This window comes from Thermobia domestica, chromosome 7 (genome assembly GCF_964235325.1).
Source record: "Thermobia domestica chromosome 7, izTheDome1.hap1.1, whole genome shotgun sequence".
NCBI lineage: Eukaryota > Metazoa > Arthropoda > Insecta > Zygentoma > Lepismatidae > Thermobia > Thermobia domestica.
Genome location: NC_137460.1, coordinates 229,062,729 through 229,084,365, shown reverse-complemented (window position 1 = coordinate 229,084,365; position 21,637 = coordinate 229,062,729). Strand labels below are relative to the sequence as shown.

The window sequence follows — 21,637 nt, the reverse complement described above, 5'->3', positions numbered from 1 at the left end:
TCTAACCTCCAGTTCAATCCAGCAACATTAGTTCGTAAAAGATATCGATACGACTTCTGTAAATTTTTACTACACTACTATCATTTTTCAGGAATTGATAGCAGACGAGGATGGAAGATTGATTTTCGATTTCGTCTTACAGATAATGCTTAATGCAATAGAGCATTTGGATTTCGAAATCTTGATAACGATAGTTCTACTTTTAAAACGTATGTCTTCCGTCCTCTGATTCTGAGATATATGATTCTGTAACTCCACAATACACTGTATCAAATTTTGATTTTCTAGGATACTCTAACCATATATCGATGTCTCGAATTTAGCCTATATTCTTTAACTATCCAGTGATAAAGCAATCGCTCGAATCTCACTACTACCATTGAGCTTTATATGTATGTGTCTTGTAGAATTTCATGTTCATAATGTGAAAATTTTGTCGGAAGAGTTTAAATTAAGTGAGAAGGTACAATCTATTTAACACTAAGCTGTACGTAAATGAATTTTACGAGAAACAAATATTTTGATTACTTTCACAAGAAATGTCGATGCTAATTCACTTAGTAAATACAGTATGACTGAAGTAATTAGTGTTCATAAAAATTCGACCGTACAAATAGTAATTGCCAATAATGTTAACCATGATGTGTGTTCACTTGAACTTTTGATTGCTTGTTTGTGTGTCTTCTAAAACTAACAAGATATCTGTATATGAACAATTATCGTACTATAATTTTGTTTTCATTTTATGTATCTTTTTTGTATTACACCGATTAGATATCTGCCTCACGGAGGAGCTGTTAGGCGTTACATGTTTCATTATAAGATCCCTAGTCCTGTCTTACCCTTCCATGTCCATTACGATTCCCTTACTAGGTACTAATCCTCTTTCCATCTACATGCTTTTTTGAAATTGTCCAGCAACTGCTCAAACTACGGGCAAGGCTAGAAGGAAATTGGCTTCCCAACGTGCCAACAGTTTGTTTTGTGAACGTCAGCGACAAAGCCAGGAAGTCCTCGTTATATACTTCCAGAGAGGCAGACTACAAATATATTAGAATTGGCATTAATAATTCAATAACGCAAACATATCATTTTACATGTTCAATAATTGGTTATTATAGAATTTTCGTTAATTCAAGATATCAGATTTATAGTTATCTAGAATTACATGCTGTTTTATGAAGTTGAGATAATTCTTTATTCATTATCTATTGTGCTATTTTATGCATAACAAAGATTACATAGTGTTCTCCAATAGTTCTTTGAAATAATGATTTCCAAGATATTGTACAAGACTTTCTAAAAGCATGGAACACCATGTTATTTGTTAGTTTTAAAAAAGAACTAATTGAAACAAGCGTTAATGAAAGTGCGTGATGCTGTTATGTAAGGCATTTTAGAAAGTTATAACTAGTGTAGCCTATTACCGCAAACTATGGAAATATCCAGAAACATAACGTAGAAACTATGAATCATTCAAGTCTATATTATTAAGACAGTTACATATCGGATTTCTTAAGAATTTATTTGGGTTTCACATTCTTCTGATTTCTACATAGAAGCCCGTTGAATAACAAAAACATCACACTACATTAAGTTGCTGGACTTACAGAATCTAACGGGACTACAAGTTACTTGGGAAGAGATAGCATCACAAAAATGTATTTAGGCTAAAAGTTGTTTATAGATACTGTATATTTGCATGCATTTGGTATGGACGCCTAATTTCGGCTTTTAATTTTGTTATTTCTACTATACTAATAATCTTGTTTTATCAGTAATTATTTGCCAGTATTTAGGAATTAATCAATGGAATTGGTTTATTTTTTCTGTACCGTCTATTTCTCTTTAATTAAAAACAGGCAAAGTGACAGTTTTTACTGTTCTAAATCTGAATTGTGCACAATAACAATTAAGATTTCCCTGCTTTAATTTTTGTACCGAATGTTCAAACAATTATCAGCATGAATGCTAGTAAATCTTATCGAGTTGGGCCTGCATAACCCCATCTACATTTGAAATCTAGTCAGAAATAACGTGAAAAGGTGGAAAACGACTTAACATCAAATATTAAATTGGTCATTGGAATGACGTAGAGCTTACGAATCATATAATGTAGCGTCCAGGACCAGGTTAACGCGTCTGGAGGCTTAGAACTTGAAGAAATATGTAACTCTACTGATTTCGCTTAATTTTTTTATGTGACAGTACGGTAGGAAAGTTAAGGGAATATGTTTCATATTTTTGTCATATTTAATTTCATGGTGATGATTGTATCTTTGTGACTCTTTTTAGATAGTCAATTGAGATTTTGATTAGAGTAGAAGCACCTGTCTTCCTGAAGATCCGGGACTACAGCCCCCCTTTAATCTGGCCCTGGTAGCGTCTAGTTTTGATTTTTCCTAACGACAGCAATTGTTTTCTGTTCACTGACATGAGCACTATTCGAATGTTTTCTGTTCTGCACATTAATTATAATTGCCAAATACATTGGCCTTTAACCCAGCATCGGTAACTTCTATTTTGTAACGCGATGGGTAACTTGTGAGGGAATCCCTCACCTTCGATTTATTTCGTTTCTCTTTTCTTAAAACTTTGTCTATCGTCATTCTACGTAAAGGCATGCGTTTAAAATATTATTATTCTTACACTTTCGGCATTTTTTAGTTGATGTTTTGCATTATAAAACCTTTTTCGGTTGTAACTTAATACAGTAACATTAAATTCTATTCCGAAATTCATTAAAACATATGAATAGTTAACTATATTAACAGTATATTTCGTTGCAATTTGTTTCTGTGTTTGCAATTTAACATCCTACTGGAAGATTTAAAATCCACAGGATTGCAATATTTCATCAATAGTCACATACTCACTAACATTAACAGTCCTTACATCACTGAACAAATAAATCAAATACTTAACGTATTGGGGCCAGTTTGCTTGCAGCCCTTCCTATCTGCCCTGTATTGGCTTCATCAAACCGAGGATCACGAGTTGAGTCTAGTCTGGTGCTGTATCATCTGTACACCAAAGATCTTGTACTATTTGATTAGAAGATATGATTACTTCGGCCAAACACATGAGTCATATGAAAGCGCAAATCTCGTCCGTACTTGTGTCAGCTGTATAGATTCTCCTGTTGTAGCTGATTCTCATTTTGCGGAGATTATCCTTCGTATAGAGCATTTTGGGCGTTTTTAGCATTTGCATCTTTAACAGCAGGAGGGTGAAGAACAATGTTCTTTCTTCTCCGTTTTGATTGTCGTGGTGTGTGAGCATTCCACACAGTCAACTTGACTCTCTCTCTCTCTCTCTCTCCAGATAATGCACACTGGAACTAGGAGAAATGTCATCACATTCACCAGTAGACTTCAATATTTCTGTCATGCTCCGTAATAATGTCTTCACCTGCATCAGAATCTGCAGAATCATAAAATTCTGCCTGTACAGCGACCAAGCCCTTCTGTGTCAACAGCAAGGGTGAGTATTCCGCTTGGTCTAGGGACTCTTCAGCCTTTCAACGCGAGAAACGTATTCGAAAGCTCATGGTCGTTAAGAAGATTTCAACTGCTGACGCTAAGCTTAAAGGACGGCATTCTTACTTCGCTTTCTGTCCCACTTGTTCTAGTTGCAGCTGCTTCTCAGAAATCTGTAGCGACACAGACGTCCGAAGTTTCCACCCAGAAGGATACTGTCCCTGAGAATCGTTGTGACCCCAAGACCCCAGTAGCAACCACAAGCGAACTTGCCAAAATCCTTCGTGTTTCTGTTAGTGGTGGTCTTCGGCATACTCCAGCCGATTGCCTTATCTCGCTGGTCTGAAGCTTAGCCAGCATATACGCAGGCTCAATGATATTGTTCTCTCTCCTAAGAGACCGAAGTCTACCCCGGTTCGTCAACCACCTGCAGTCTATTTGAAATTTGACATGGAGGAAGACGAACTGATGAACACGGAATGGACTGTATGGGACCTCGTGGTAAAGTTCCCCTCAAACGTTGATCTCCTCCAGTATGGCGCTTCTTCAGTGGAACCAGAGTGGCTTCTGTAGTCACTGTGAGGAATTGACACAACTACTATGACACTCACCCGTGCTCATCTGTTTCCAAGATACGCATTTTAAACCTACCCAGTCTTACTTTCTTTCTAGGTGTATCGATGTGATAAGCCAGCTGCTGACGGCGTGGCAGTATGTGTCTCCGATTCTTTTCATTCTCGAGAGATTCACAATGTCTCGCGACTGCAAGCAGTTGTGGTGCGAGTATACTTCTCTCGCCCGCTTACATTTTGTTCATTATACCTTCCTCACTCAGAAGCCTTTACAAGCGCCGATCTGCTTTAGCTCTTTCATCAGCTCGATCCACCAGTTTTGCTTCTAGGAGACCTTAATGCATATCAAAATCTGTGGGGTTCTGTCCGTAATGACGGTCGTGGCCTTCTTGAGAATATTCGGTTGCTCATCCTTAACCTTGGCAGTTCTACTCATTTCTCCACTGCCTATGGCACATACTGCTGTATCGACCTCTCCATGTGCAGTGCCGGTCTCTTGACCTCATTGACATGGAGAGTACACACTGATCTTTGTGGCGCTGATCATTTTCCCTTCTTTCTTGATGGTCCCCCTGTTGCTCCTCTACCCCTCCGCCATTTCAATCTGACGTTTACTGACTGACGTAACTTTAGTGAGTTCAGTGAGTTTCGTTGTCATGATGATCTATCTGTAGTTGCTATGGCAGACGCTTTCGAGCAGAAAGTTCCTGATGCTGCTAATGTTTCCATTCCAGAATTCAGCGGTGACGTTTCCCGCCGGCGTGTTCCATGGTGGTCTGTGGAACTCCGTTAGGCTATCCTGGCACGTCGGCGTGCTCTTGGAAGTATTAATCGTCATCTGACTGCTGACAATCTTCAGCAGTTCCGTATTCTGCCAGCTCGGGCACGTCTCGTGAAGACCTCGAAGCGCCAAAGCTGGCAGAATTACGTTCCTTCACTTAGTAATCCTACGCCCATGTCTAGCATGTAGCCTTGGGTTCGCTCTCTGAATGGCCATGCTTCTGCCATTTTTGTGTGATCTTTAACTGTGGACGGTGTCGTAGAGACCAACCCTTCAGAGATAGCTAACTTCTTGGGACACCATTTCGCGACTATCTCTGCGTCTGATCACTTCCCACCAGGATTTGCTTGTTCACGCCCTCTACTTGAGCGTAACCCGTTAAACTTCCGTAGCGCGAACAGTGAAGTTTATAACGCTCCTTTCAAGATCGTTGAGTTTGATTCTGCTCTCTGTCAGTCGGCGAATGCTGCTCCAGGGCTTGATCTATCTTGTACGATATGTTGCGCCACCTCTTCCGCGAAACTCGGCTTGCATTATTGCAACTGTATAATTGCATCTGGGTTGAGCAGTTTTTCCCTCCGGCTTGGCGTGAGGCCATGGTTTTTCCCATCTTGAAGTCAGGGAAAGACGCAACAAGCCCTCTCAGTTGCAGATCTGTTGCTCTTACGAACTCTGTCTGTAAGCTACTCGAACGCATCGTTAACAAGCACCTGGTTTGGTTTCTGGAGTCAGCTTCGCTCTTAGACAGCCAACAAACCGGATTTTGTTCTTCACGATGCGCCACTGATACTCTTGCTTATCTCGAGGGTCATATTCATGACGCCTTTCTCAACGGGGAACATCTTGTTGCAATCTCTTTTGATCAAGAGAAGAGGTATGACACAACATAGCGTTACGGTATTTTGAAACAATTATATGACTGGGGACTTTGTGGACATATAGCACATATTACTAATAATTTTCTTTACGATCGACATTTTTGAGTGCGTGTGAGATGTCATCTTTCAGAGCGCTTTGTGCAAGAGAATGGTGTTCCACAAGGCAGTGTCCTTAGTGTCACGTTATTTGCTGTCGCCGTCAACAGTGTTCTTTGTCAGATCAAAGCTCCTGTGTCGGGTCTGCTTTATGTTGACCTTGTCATTTTCTGTCGCTCCCGCCGGTTTCGCGGCGTTACTCGACAGCTTCAACTGACAATTAATCGTCGTTTTTGCTGGTCGAACGAGACGGGATTTCGCTTTCCCATCGAGAAATCCGAGAGTGTTCACTTCTGCCGGCTGCGCACTTGCGTTGTTGTCCCGGACTTGTACCTCGATGGCACCCGTTCGTCATTCGTAGATACGGTTCCTTTCTTGTGTCTGGTCTCTGACCGTCGCTTGTGAGCATTGCATGTTCGCAACCTTAAGTACTCTTGTTCCTCGCTCTGACTCTCCTTCGCGTCTTTTTTTTACCGCAAATGCATCACTGATCGTACTGATCTGCTGCGTACTGATCCGTACTTATACCGTAGTTTATTCCGGTCCAAGTTAGATTACGGCTGTATTGTATATTAGTCCGCTCGCTCTTCTGTGCTGAAATAATTAGATACGGTTCATCACCTGGGTATTAGAGTAGCCATTCGAGTGTTCCATACTAGTCCCATTGTCAACCTTTATATTGAAGCCATATCGTCATTAGAGCTTTCTTCTCTATTATTGTGCTCGCGTATGTTGTATTCTTGACCATCCTTGTCGACCTTGTCTGCGTGTTGGTCAGATTTACGAGCGCTATGCTGCACGTCCTCCCGCCAAACGTCCATGGTATATCCGTGAGTGTGAGTTTTCTTGCTGAGGATATCGTGAGGCCCCCTCTCTTGTTGCTCCTGTTTTGTGCTTGGCTTTCCCTCACAAACAATAAAAGGTTAGAGTATCAAGGCTCTCATTTACACTGGACGCGTGATAGGTTGCTGGCAATTTTTCAGATCTCCAGCTATGTGGCAGCACAGGTCAATAGACAAAGTTCTAAAAATACAGAATTGAAATAAAAATAAAAGTGAGGGTTTCCCTCACATGTTACCGATGGCGGGTTAACAGCTTGCTTTTGTAGAGGCTCCATATGAAACAAGTGAATGTCGGTCATTCCTGCAGCCACCAAGTTCCCATTCATTGTCGGCGTGACAAAATCCTTCTTTGGATGGTGTAGAAATCGTACCATATCCTTAATAAACCCAGCAGCGAATTTGAAGCTCGCAGGTGTAATATAACTGTTTATGATCCATGTTTGTATAGTAAATGAATCAAGTACTACCAATCGAAAAATCGTGTGTCAAGCTTATTATTGATTTACGATTTAACTCTTTGATCGTAAGATACTGAAATAATGCGTCACATTTATTCTTTATAGGAACTATTTATTATATGTGTTAGTTTTGAAACTTGTAGGAAATCATTAGGATTGGTTTCTTCTTACTAACACAGTTACTTATAATTGTACAATCATTAGTACAATGTGTAATCTGCTGTGTTGGCAGTATGGGAAATTGAGGTTTTCAGTTGATGTTGAATGAATTAAATTTTACCAATCCGTGGAGCTTCGAACACAAAGCACGCACAGTGTAAACTGTTGTGAACGATTTCGAGTTAATATGCATTTCAATTTCTCAAATAATGCAAATATTTGTGTGTTGAATTAAAAGTGTAATTTGTCAGAAATTGAATGAAGTTTTAAACTAAGATTTGAAAAAAAGAGAGAATTTATTGTTGTGGATAGTTAATTGCCTTTGTCAACTTCATGTGAGCATTTCGTTCAGACTACAGGAATCTTACTACTAAATATATCTCACCTAGAATCAGCGTATCTAACTGAGGTTGTCCTGGTCTGAGAGAGAGAGAAATTCCGTTTTGGAATTCTTCCCCGATGACAACACCTGCAGAGTGCCTTGTAGAAGCTCTCCCTGAAGTTCTTGGACATGAAACCGTAAACAATTGGATTGATGCAGCTAGAATGAAAGGTCATAGTTACTTGCGATTTTGATTGCATAGTAATAGATTAAATTATTAACAGTTTGGAACAACCTTTTTGTCTTGTACAACTACCCAAAAGTACTTTAAATTGAAGCGTAAAACTTAACAACCATACTTGTACAAACATTCATTGTGATAGATAAAGAAATTTGCCTCTCATCGAAGTAGTACTGATTTTCCGTTGAGCCTTTAACCATTGTACTTTGTAATCCTTCAATAAGACGAATCGACCTCCCTTCAAAGTTTTCTAGATAGCTTTTATCATCTTAACTGGTTCTAACTAATGAAACACACCACTGGTACCGTACACGGAATGATAAAAGTAAATCCGAATTGAGATATTACAATGATATAACATGGTGATCACGATGTGCGATTTACTTCATCGTGACTAGGACAAGTGTCAAAGAAAGTTATTCGTTATTAGGTGATTTCATGTCGGAAAAAATTCGTAACGAGCTATTTCTATGCACAGAGAGAACATATCGTGCTAATATGTTGGATGAAGTTACGATTCAGTTTTAACTTATATTATTTTCTTTGATACACACATGTCAAATATATGTACTTACTTAATATTGATGTTGACGTTGAAAGACCTTTTAAAATGGTGCTACAATTAATCTATCGTTAATCTTTTATTCATGTTTAATAAGCATATTTTAAGGAAGAAAGGGATATTGTAAAAAAACACATAGTACAGCACGGGTTGTTCATGATCGGAAGAGAAATTTCCTTATTAAATAGTAGTTGACACGTACTGAAACGTTTTTGAAGTTCCGCTTTTAGAGAGAGGAAGATGGGCAATTTTCATCATCTTTCTTTCCCGTTCAATTCTACAGTATGTTGTATCTCATCATCACGCAAATGTAACTGTATCATTTCAAGTTAATTTTAGAATATAGTTAGCACGTAGGTCGAGCCGGATTTCTATCATGTCCGATTCATTAAAATGCGTATCATAAAGGTAAGGTGGAGGAGCGTTCAAACGTTATATCCACTATAAATTCACACCATGTCTGTGGTCGAAATAATTTGTTGAACATAACGCTTTGCTCGGCTTGACTTCTGACGAATCATGTTCTTTAAAATTCGTGCCCTACGAGAAATTGTCAGTTTTACAAAAAAGATAGCAACTGCATCTCGTGAAATGAATTTTTCAAATAGTTAGTTCTTCTTCGAGCTTGGGTTTCATCATTTCATTTCAATTCAAATATGTATCCTAATGGCATCTGAATTAGAAAGGATTCAAATATTCCTGTGTAAAATTTTAAAATTAACCTCCTCTTCCCGTGCAATTCATTGTACTTTAGCAACTTATTTGTCATCTTTCATTTATCAAGTAGCTACGAAACACACTAGGTTTGGTTAAGGACGTATTCGTGTCTAATAGGAGAATTAGTATTCAAGATAAGAAGATAAATATTTTAAACAAAATTTGTTTCTCATTGATTGTCTTTAATAGATAATAAAATTTTGATTCCGTAATATTTTGTCTGACATAACAAATTGATAGTGTAATTTCAAGTTACAAACCAAAAGAGAAATTAACCTATTCAAAATTGCCTCGTGCTAAATTGAACAAGTTCATTCACTCGTACATTCTAGTACTTCTGCAGGAAAATAACGTAGGTATTTTGCGATAAGAACAAACAGTTGCTTCTTTTGGTGCATCTCTGGCTCATTTATCTGTATTTTATAAAAATCTCTGCGTATATGCACATCCATTCACATAAAAGCTAACATGATGAATGAGAAAGTTAATTTATTGCTGTGGTAGTTATCGTGATGAGTTAACATAGGATTATGATTATTGTCTTTCTTAGACATCAGTTACTCCCTCTCCCGACCTCGCTTTAAATGCGATTTCTATTATTTTTATATACAAAATGAGAATTAAAATGATTGTGTATTCAAATTATATTTGACGTTTACTATTGACGTACAAATATTATGACGGTCGGTTCTAAAGGTGGAAATTATGTTAGCTGTGCCTTTGCCACTGACACGGACTGCTCAGATTTCAGTTTCCAATGCCTGTGTTCAACATATATTGCTTAACTAACTGCAGTTAAGTTTGCCTTGGACCATGCTCTCACACTTTCCCTAGGTCGTGTGCTGGTCTGCACCGATTCTTAGAGTTTGGTGATGAGCCTACGGAATGTCTTCAGTACGCACGTTCTCCTTGAAGACATTCTTGTGAGATGCCATCAGTTACTGCTGCAGGGTGTGTTATCGTTGTTTGCTAGGTGTCAGGTCATGCTGCCATTCGGGAAAACGAACGTGCGGAAACAGCTGCCAAGTGCGCCGCCTTGGCCGATGTTGCACTGGAGTATAGTCTTCTTACCTCCGATATCTGTACCTATTTTCACACGTTGATGCAAGCAGGTTGGGACCAGGCAAATGAAAAACTTCACCCAGTTGAGCCGCTGCATGGAGAGTGGCGTATATGTTCTTGCTATAGTCGTCGAGATGAAGTGCTCCTGGTGCGTTTACGTATCGGGCATTATCATGTGACGCATAGTTATTTGCTGCGTGGTTTGAATCGTCCGTATTGCGAAGAGTGTATTGTCCCACTGACTATACGGCATATTCTTCTCGACTGTCGTGAATACTCATCTGTCAGACGACGTCACAGACTGTCGCTTGTACTTGAATTTACATTGGGGAATTCTCCTGATTTTATTGAACGTGTACTTGGTTTATACACGCTGGTGATTTTGCTCAAGTTCTTTGAGCTTTCTTTATCCTTTTCTGTTTTATTTTTTGTTACTGCACTTTTACCTCTTATTCAAAGTTTTATTTTTTGTATTTGTTATAATTGTTGTATTTTTTGTTCCCTCTATTATTTTAGATCTTACTTCTGGTTTTTGTTCTTAAATGTAACGCTTGTTTTATTTCTTATATTTTACAATGATTATTTCAATCTTTTATTTGCGACAGTCCGTGCTTGACCAGTCTTGTTTTTCATGACGGTCACAAATAGCCTAGTTGCTGATGTCTCTTATTCTCAATCAATCAATTTAGTTTTGTTGAACCACCACTTCTCATATTTTCACATATAAATTTTTCTATCTTTTCCCCCAAACAACATTTTCGCACCCGTTTCAGATTACTGTGAATGGTATTGAAATTTTGTATAGAGCAGAAGTGTGTCGCAGTAGAAACTTACGAAATCATCACCTTGAAACCTGATTTTATTAAAAACACAAGCCAGAGTCAATTATAATTATTTTCCCACAAAACAGGAGATTACTCCACAGGTTTGTTATAAGAGTTTAATCGAAGTAGAAGCATAACTGTCATTTACTTCAACCATTGTTAATTTGTTTTGTGTTACGAGACCTACATGGAGCGTTTTCATCGGATTTATTTACATTATAAATATTTACACTTGAAAATCTTGGGCCGCTATCTGTGAAAGAAGCGTGAAATTTATCTCTTGAACTTTATACAGCGTTTTCTTGTACACTCAAGCATTTTATAGATTCAATCATGTTTAAATACGTGGCACATTTACCAACGACAGCAATATTTTGTCCGCATCTGAGGATTCTAAAAACTGCTCTTAATTCCTATTGCTATATTTGGAAATCTTCGATATTTTACAAGTCCTTGTGAAATTTCAGAAAAGATAATTTGTAATAACTTTTTCAAGTATCCTGAAACGTTAAAATATGTAATATAACTACCAGAACAAAACACAGAAACTGTAAAAAAAAAAAAAAAAAAGAATCCATACTAGTTTATGGGAAACAAGAATACCTCGTTTTCGCTTCTACTTTGTTTAGAATGTTGTCAAATCGTAATCAATTTAATTGTTTGTCTTTTTTTCATACCACTAATTCACCCGTTAATTGCATATGGAGATATAATACATACATACGAATTGCTATAAATAATTTGCAGACTTCTCACAATAGTAACTTTATTTACTCCCCTACGAAGGTATTTCCAAGGAGGGAATTTATTGCGAAAATATTGAACGGGGAAATTCCTACCCGGGAAGGATTTTATGTCCTACCCGAGGCTGGTAGAGATCTTCAAGTTTGAGCAGAATCTAGTCTGTGATACAGGTGTTCAATCATAAAGCTCGATTAAATTGGATTTTCCTAAAGTAAAATACACCCAAACTCAGTTCGACAGATAGCTATCTATTTTGCTCATTTAAAATGCTCGTTTCAAATTTATTAACCTTAATTTGTAATTTTTTTCCTCAACTCAGACAGATTGGGTGGCAACGCAACGCTCGAGACGAAGGCAATAGGGAAGATATGATCGCTTTGTAATAAATCGTTAAACTCCGAAAAGAGATTCAAATGGTTAACAGAGAGTGACGGAAAATGACGAAAGATTGTTGGAGTACCTACTTTAATCTCTCGGTATAATCCCATCAATTACCTCACTCAACGAGGACCAAGAAGTCAACGGGCGGTTGTCCGAGAACACCCACCAATTTGACGGAAACTTTTGTGTCCTGAAGGTAACCCAGGATAGTCTATGGCTGTAACACACTTAACCTCGATATTTGAATTTTTAAACTTTAATCCACTTCTTACTCCAAATGATCTCAATCAGTGATAGATTTAGATATCTTGAGAGCCTATGCAATTTATGGTCGGAACCCCCTATGAAATGTATAACTGCCGTACCAAATATAATACTCTTAAAACAATTAATAGAACAATTGGTGAACCAAACAACAATAAAAACTAGGACATAGTTTTATCTTCTTACTGAATTATTCCCTCACCCTTAGCTGTAGCAACGTTGGGTGAGCCGTTTAAGTAGATGCCGTCTTCCCATGCTTGTCTGACCTGTGTTGAATGTGAACTATAAAGTCGTTTTGACAAAATTTTGATATATTGTTTTAATGTAATAATAATTTTTTTGAATAAAACGTTACAAATAACAATTTAGAAAAAAATATTCTAAATGTTGATTTCTTTTAACTTGCGGCTCTACACATATAAACTTAATTAAGCATGAACACTACAATGAGAAGTAATCTTTCCGTCGTCCCTTGCTCCTCACTAATATCAAATTCCTACCATACATATGAACAAGAAAATAATTTACCCCAGAACATCAACATACTCTTATATAATTATTAAAGTATTTAAGTCGACGAATATTACACTAAAATACTTGGTGTATATATATATATATATATATATATATATATATATATATATATATATATATATATATATATATGCCCTGTAATACTCATAAACAAATGAACAGTGTATACCAGATATATGTTATCAACTAGATATAAGCAGCCATCGTTACAATGTTCATTCAGAGACTTGATAAATTAGAAGAATGTTTCCCCAACCATACATTTCGCAGGTGTCCATCCCCTGCTGTAACATGAGCCCGCAACACCAAAGGGTAACGGTGTCCGCATCACTTCTTTGTATATAATACTGCCTATATATATTGTGAGTGTGTGGTCCAGAAATGGGGCCCACGGACAACAGAATGCTATGCAGCTGAAAGTAAAGTGAAAGTATTGTATAATGATGTACCCTTTGGGGTCTCCTTCAGCCGCTATGGGGAATCAAAATTGCCATTATATGGGAACGTCGCAGATTAACTTGGAACCATTAGTATTGCTCCCCGAATACAGCAAGCAGTTACACCTCTTGTTACGCCAGTAAGTGGTGCTAGCGTCGAAGTCTAACAAGTTTCTGGCATCTGGAAAGAATCGATGTTACTATTTGATGGACTGGTAGATCTCGTCTGAGATTCTATATCTACGATAATGCTATATAGTCCAATTCGCGTCTCCAAACGACGACGCGAAAGGTATACAATTAATTTCCCCTTCATTTTAACTTGTACAACAATGTTCTTTAGTCCGTGAGCGCATTTTTAGAACACCCAATGTATATGTACCTAGGTATATGTATATATTTATTATTCCCGCCGCACTTGAAGTGCTGATTGTACAGTTCTGCTTCGTTTATACCGTAGTCTAATCCGGTCCAAATTAGACTATGGCTGTATTGTGTATTCATCTGCTCGCTCTTCTCTGCTGCGACAATTAGACAGAGTCCATCATCTGGGAATCCGACTAGCTACTGGCGCTTTTCGTACTAGTCCTGTTGCCAGCCTGTGTTGAGGCCAACGAACGTTGGTTAACCTTTCGTCGTGAGAGAATCCTGCTGAATTATTGTAAACATGTGCGTTGTATCCTTGCCCATCTCTGCAGACCCTGTCTCCGTGGTGGTCGGATTTACGAGTGCTATACTCCACGTCGCTGTGCTACATACCCATGGTACGTCCAGGCGTGCGAGAGTTGTCTCACTGCCAATTTCGTGTGGCCCTCTCTCTCGCTGGTCCAGTTTGGTTCTGTCCCACCATGGATGCTTCGGCTCCCACGTATTGATTTACGCTTGTGTTCCTATTCGAAACAAAATACCAGCTCCCAGGTCTACTATCAGAAGTTTGCAGCATTACTCGAACATTACACTGATTTTAATGTGTTTTATATGGATGGTTCTAAAGATGGTAATTCTGTTGGCTGTGCCTTTGTTTCCGACAAAGGCAGCTCAGAGCTCAGTTTGCATCGCCTATGTTCAGTGTATACCGCTGAATTAACTGTCATCAAACTTGTCCTTCACCACGCTTTAACGTTTTCGCTACGTCGTGTGCTGGTTTTCACCGACACTGAGAGCGTTATCGTTAGTCTACAGAATGTCTTTTGCCGAAATGTCCTTGTTCAACATATTCTTGTGAGATGCCATCCGCTCAGCAACAGGATGGATTTTGTCGTCGTTCTCTGCTGGGCACCGGGTCATGTCGCATTCGGGGAAACAAACGCGCAGACACTCCTGTCAAGAGCGCCACCTCTGCCGTTGTTGCCTTGGAGCACTGTCTCCCTAGCTCCGATCTATGTAGCTATTTTAACACCTTGATGCGCTCTCACTGACAAGTGGGTTGGAATCAGGCCACTGAAAATAAACTTCACGATGTCAAGTTGTTTTTTTCACTGCCAGACGTCATCTCAGCCTAGGCATAGAGATGAAATGCCTTCGACGCGTTTGCGTATAGGCTACTCTCATCTGACGCATTGGTAAATGCTGCGGAGATTGACCCGTCCGTATTGTGAAGAATGTATTGTCCCTTTAAATATTCGGCACACTCTTGTTGAATGTCCTGGATACTCAAATTACAGAGAACGTCTTGGACTGCCTTGTCTACTTGCCCGTGCCTTGGGGGATGATGGTGATGTTGTTACCGAGGTACATACATTCATTTCTGACTGTGGGGTTGCTCACGTTCTCTGAGCTATTTTAGTTTGTTCTTATTGTTTTAGTGCTGCTAAATTTTATATTGTCTTTAAGCATTTGATGTTTTTTTTATATATTTTGTTATTGATATATATTTTATCTTATTTATTTTTTATCTTCTACTTTAGCTTTGTCTTTAAGCGCCTTTGTTCATTGCAACTCTATTGGTTTTAGCCTTTTCCTCTTTTAGTCTTGCAGTCATGAGCAACCGAGTCAATCGTGACGGGAACATATAGCCTCGATGCTGACGTCGCCATTTTCCCTCAATCGTTCATTCATTTATATACATTAAACTAATTCTCCAACCTTTATTTCGGAAAACAACAGCAAATACCTAATTACAGTTTCTCATCATTGTATGATAATACACTTTTAATACACGTATAACAACATAATACGACAACAAGTATACATGTTTTATACTTTAAAATACGTATAGCACGATAGACATCGTTCATTTATTTAGAATAAAATATTTTCTATAACTAGAAATGTCGATCTCTGGGTGCCCTTTGGACATCTTATTATACAATAAACACATTTTTCTGACAGGCGATACATCCAATGCATTAGTCCTTTGCGATGAGAAATTGAATATACTAATATAGGGTCTCGTTGCTCTCTCAGGACGTGAAGTTTTATTTCGGATTACAAATATTCTGAATCTATTTCACTATTAATTATTTTACGTAAGAACAATAAAATGAAATGAGTTCTGGTTTCGAGTGATTGTAATGAATGTTTCGTAGATCTTCGTACTTCTCAAATTTCGAATATAACACTGTTCCTTTATATATCAAAAAGACATTTCTTACTATTAGAACTCCATATTATTGCTGTATATTCCACCTTCGACTTTATGTAGGTGTAGCCTTTTGAAGACATTAAAGTTCGAAAAATCACTTCCAGAGCTCATTACAAAGCCAAGGTTCTTAAAGGCCTCACCAACTACTCTGTTGATATGAATACCGAGTGATAGGTTTGACTGCAGAGTAACTCGAAGATCAATTGAAGACCTGAATTGCATAATATCCCAAGTTCACTGTTTCTTCGTAATTTGCCTTTTATTTATGTTAGCATCTATGTTTTAAGGGCTATTCACTTGCATAATACGTAAATCGAAATCAAAACTGTTTTTTTAAAAAATACAAAATAATTTCAACTAGACAGAATAGCATGCCAAGTATAATCTTGTTATCCTTCTAAAATCACAAAAGTACTCCGGTGGACTTGGGGACGTTCTGCAATTTAGGTCTTCAATTATATAGTCCACTATCTCAATTTACGTTTGAATAATAGTATACATAGTTCATTATCTTAGTATGTGACACTACTTTGCATCTTTTTAATATTTAGCAGCAACCTTTTTGATTCGCACCATTGAAAGGTAGCACTTATGTCGCTTTGCAAAGAACTAGCGTCTAATTTCGTCTTATAATTTATACTATTTTTTTATTACATAACGCCTAATAAAACATTGAAAAATATCGTTTTCTTAGAAGTCATAAATAAATGAATTAAAATTAACAATTTATTATAAAACATATCATTAAAATAATAATAATAATAACAGATCTCAAGCAGGATGAAATTTTTACCGTACCTGTTAAAATAAGCCATTAAGTGAAAGGCCGTCGCCATGTGTTTTAAGGACCCAGTTCGAAGGGTTGGAAGGAAACCGTAAGCTGTCAGGACATTATCGATGAGTAGCGGTGCCCAGCAGATAACAAACAGCACTACCACAGCCACAAGCATCTTGATCACCTAAACGATTGAATAAAATAGAAGTTTATCAATATATATATATATATATATATATATATATATATATATATATATATATATATATATATATATATATAATATAGGATGTTTCAAAACAACACCGACAACGTTTGGGAGGTGATTCCTGACGTCAAGATAAGACAAAAAGAATAGACCAACTTGGGTGCACAAATGCTTCCGTTCGGAGTTACAGACCACCGAAAACATGAAAAATTTAAGTTGTAAAGGTCCATAGCTCCAAAAATATGGGAACTTCCGCAGTTTGGTCAAGACTTTATCTAGGAACTAGTATGTGCCCTATCGAAATATCCAAGTTTCAGAATCCTGTGGTACTTCCGCATCAATTTTTGTAGTGGTAGTTCATGAGTACTTCAAATTACAGTGAAACCTCTCTAAAGCGGACAGCCGTGGGGAATCAAAAATTGTCCGCTATAGAGAGGTGTCCGCCTTAGGGAGGTGTCAATATTTCCTTTCGTAAATTACTATTAAACAATGTAATATCCAATTAGAAAAATAATTGCATGAATCATGTATTTACGAATATTACCAAAATGATACTGAACCTGCATTATCCTCTGCCATTCAATACTCTATGTTCTAGACACAACATGGAAATAAGATGTTACAGTTTTCTGCACTTCACACTTATCACTACTTACTACGTTTTCAGTATGTTCCTTTAATTTGTGGATTATTTGCAGTCCAGTAGTGTCTGTTTTTACACAATATGCGTACCCGAGGGGAGAAGATACTAAATTTGTCTTCTACTTGGTCAGAGATTCCAGAAGGACAGTAGAATAACGTGTCATCGCAGGCGGCAGGCAACTGTCAATCACTTTTGTATCTAAACCAGGTTGAGTGGGAGTGAAATGCAACCAAAGAACATGAGGATGTTGGTAAACAGATAATGCTTCGTCTGGATTGCTGAGCAGACAGTTGAGGCGGCAAAATGTTGTCACAATGCTTCCTTGATGACACATGTATGAATTACTAAAAATGTATTTTTACTATATTTTTTAACTTGTTTCTAGAGAAAGTGACCGTAACACAGAGGTAAATAATACCTATAAAAGACAGAAAATACTGTCCGTGTCCGTACTAGAGAGTGTCCGTTTTAGAGAGGTTTACCAATATGATTTTTCCTATTACAGTGTTTGAGGATTACAAAATATGTCCGTTACGGGAGGTGTCCGCTTTATAGAGGTGTCCGTTAGTAGAGGTTTCACTGTATATGCCTATAGCAAAACTCCCTGTATAAAAACTCTTGCGTGAGTACTTTAGGATTCTGAAACATGTTTTTTTGGATACCGTAAATAACAGTTCCTAAGTGAAGTCTTGACCCGATTACAGTAGGTCTCATAGTTTTGGAGCTTTGGACCTTTAAACTTCAATTTTTCATGTTTTCGTTGTCCTATAACTCCAAAAGGAAGCATTTGTGCTCGATCCTGCTTCAACTCCCAACTTGCTCAAACTGAGCTGCTCCCACTGGCTCTCAGGTTTTGTTAACCTGTTTGCCAGGTGGAGCGCTCTGATTGGTTGACGGTAGTTGCAGGATCGAGCAGAAGGCTCGTGAGACCCCATCTGCTTTATTCTTTTCACTTGGTACATGTACAATTTGAAAATTGTTCAAGAAATAAACAACGTGAGCAATGGGTAACAGATAATGTACTCGACATATGCGTCTAGTAGAACAATATACAACAGCCAATATATCATGACTGCAAAGGATGCAGGTAAAAATTCCGTTACAAAGATAGGTAACTCAGTAAAATTAGTCTATTGAAATACAAGTTGCCAGAAGTGTCTACGACAGTGATCGAAGTGGGAGTCGCGTCAACGTGGCAGAAATGAGTAAAGGAATGCTACTGCCATATCGGGCAAGATCGAGACTTGACATGAAATAGTACACTACATATTAAATGCATAAACTTTTGATGTTACACAGAGTAGGCAATAGGATATGTTAGGTTTGTCACAGCTGCACACCAAACAATGTATCCTGCGAACATTTGTCTGACCCTTTGTTAGCGATATAAATGAATAGGACATGAGTGAACAATTTGATGTACCTATCACCAATTGATATCTAATTGTGATCAAAATCAATCCAAATGCCCAAATACAAAAAGCGACGAGTAGGTGTTAAATCAAACTTAATTACATTAAAGGCCCAAGTAGTCTGAAAAGTAAACCTTACGTTTGGGTGAATCGAGTTGCTGACTGAGACACATATGAGAAAGTAGTATTGAATGCGGTCAGTATTTCAGTGAAGTTGTAGGTGCGAAGCTCCAGGGGTTTAGGAGATACAGCACCAGAACATCACATGCAAGTACAGAATAGTCTTCATACAGTTGGAGGTAAAAGCTCTATAAGACCTCTTGTATCGACAAAAGGTGAATAACAAATATATGGGTACATATTAGGACTAGGGGGAAGTCGTATAGTAAGGGTATACCTGACGGCGGCCATCTTGAAATCCGCCATTTTGAATTAAGGTTAAGTTTTTAAAATAGGAATAGGGTCATGTGATACATGATTTAAGGCGCAAATTTAATCAGAAGAACAATGGTGACGTTAATTTTGATTTACGCGCAATTGGTAAAAAGTTACAGGGAAATTAAATATTGTTGCAGCATATGTATTAGTCCTTTACCCCACCTTGTAAATTTTGTGTTAATGATAATAATTAAATAAAAAGCAGGTGGATAAATATTAGGTCAATGGTAAGAGTTGCCTTGATGGCCATGTTCAAATCCGCCATTTTGAATCAGACAAAAGTTTTAAACAAAACGCATAACATTGACGCCTTATTAATAGCAAATTTTACCATAAATCCAACGGTATAACCATTTTTGCTTTATCATTAACCAGCATTTGTTATCGCATAAACAAGTTGCTAATTTAAGGAAAAATGACCAAAGTGGAATTGATTCATAATTGAACTTGGGTCTTTCTTCCAGAAAAGTCCCCAATTAGTACAATCAATATGTAGTTCAGAAAAGAGTGCATGACTTGCATAAATGCTCTGCTCACAGTGAGCACACCTGACAAAGGCAATCGAGTTACACTTGACACATTCAAAATGGCGGATTTGAACATGGCCGCCATCAAGGCAACTCTTTCCATAGGCCTAATATTTATCCACCTGCTTTTTATTTAATTATTATCATTAACACAAAATTTACAAGGTGGGGTAAAGGACTAATACATATGCTGCAACAATATTTAATTTCCCTGTAACTTTTTACCAATTGCGTGTAAATCAAAATTAACGTCACCATTGTTCTTCTGATTAAATTTGCGCCTTAAATCATGTATCACATGACCCTATTCCTATTTTAAAAACTTAACCTTAATTCAAAATGGCGGATTTCAAGATGGCCGCCGTCAGGTATACCCTTACTATACGACTTCCCCCTAGTCCTAATATGTACCCATATATTTGTTATTCACCTTTTGTCGTTACAAGAGGTCTTATAGAGATTTTACCTCCAACTGTATGAAGACTATTCTGTACTTCCATGTGATGTTCTGGTAGCTGTATTTCCTAAGCCCCTGGAGCTTCGCACCTACAACTTCACTGAAATACTGACCGCATTTAGTACTACTTTCTCATATGTGTCTCAGTCAGCAACTCGATTCACCCAAACGTAAGGTTTACTTGTGAGAGAGAATATTGAAGGCCTGAATGAACTTTTCTGGTGAGCCTAGTAACAAAATATCACAGTATACTAAAAAAATAAAAAGGTGTCCAATATGGAGACGAAGTTTTAAAGTAATAAATCTCAGTATAATTAAAGAGCTTAAGGCCCAACCCAAGACATGTCTAATGAAACGGTATGTATCCCCGGCACATTTGATGCCAAAAAGCGCCTGGTATGTAGACCTAATGAAACATGTTTAAAACTTTCACACAAATCTAATTTTAACATGTACATTAAAGTGAGAAACATGTATATAGAAAAGTGTCCAGTCCGCAAAACCGTAAATGACACGAACAGAGTCCCCTTTGGGAATGAAAAAATAAAAGAATTAACAATTAAATCTGATTTTTCAATGATACCTGAATCTTCCATATCCTGGAGAACCAAGGCGTATTATGGGCAACTGCGACGTAGAGGACAAGGAGCTTGGGAACGATGATTTACCTCCGGCGTACAGCAAAAAGTCTCTGGTGTTTCTTTCACTACACTTGGAAAAACTCGATTAAGTGAGAAGATAGCAATATTGGGCTTACTTTCACCAACATCTTCCGAGGAAGAATCATGACTTTCACTGACACTATCTTCTGAGGGACGATCCTCTTCTTCGGGAATATCCTGGCGTGGCATACCATTGAATTGTTCTATTATGTCGTGCCAAAAGTTCCAGTCATCAGGAAGATAAAATCACGGTTCTTCAATTGCAAAGTCATTCATTCACTGCGCCGATGTTCCTTTCTTGAGTAATATAAAGAAACAAAACACGGCGATCCTCAGGTGGCCATCGAATATCATCTGTCTGTAGATCAAGGTCAAAGATGAGATCAGCTAATGAATCGTGTAACTCCCACGGTGCGTCCGGAGGGTCCTCAAGGGGGTTAGCAGGAGCATCTTCCACCGGCAACGAAGTCCGGAAATCCACTGTGTTACTTCTCGGGCTTAGCTGCATTCTGAGCCTTCTTCACCTGCCCTGCCCTCGAGGGCGTGGTCCCAAAGGGATGGGGAGGTAAGTTGACTGT

At 38.0% G+C, this 21,637-nt stretch overlaps 1 protein-coding gene across 1 annotated transcript in view; it reads right to left on the bottom strand.

Moving 5' to 3' along the window:
• Positions 1 to 21,637, bottom strand: part of LOC145689582 (gastrin/cholecystokinin type B receptor-like) — a 209,236-nt gene that overhangs the window by 15,124 nt on the left and 172,475 nt on the right. The window contains exons 6-7 of the mRNA XM_081763762.1: positions 16,736 to 16,896; positions 7,651 to 7,806 (exon numbers count right to left, since the gene is read on the bottom strand). Coding sequence (XP_081619888.1) covers positions 7,651 to 7,806; positions 16,736 to 16,896 — 317 coding nt within the window. The remainder of the gene's footprint in view (positions 1 to 7,650; positions 7,807 to 16,735; positions 16,897 to 21,637) is intronic.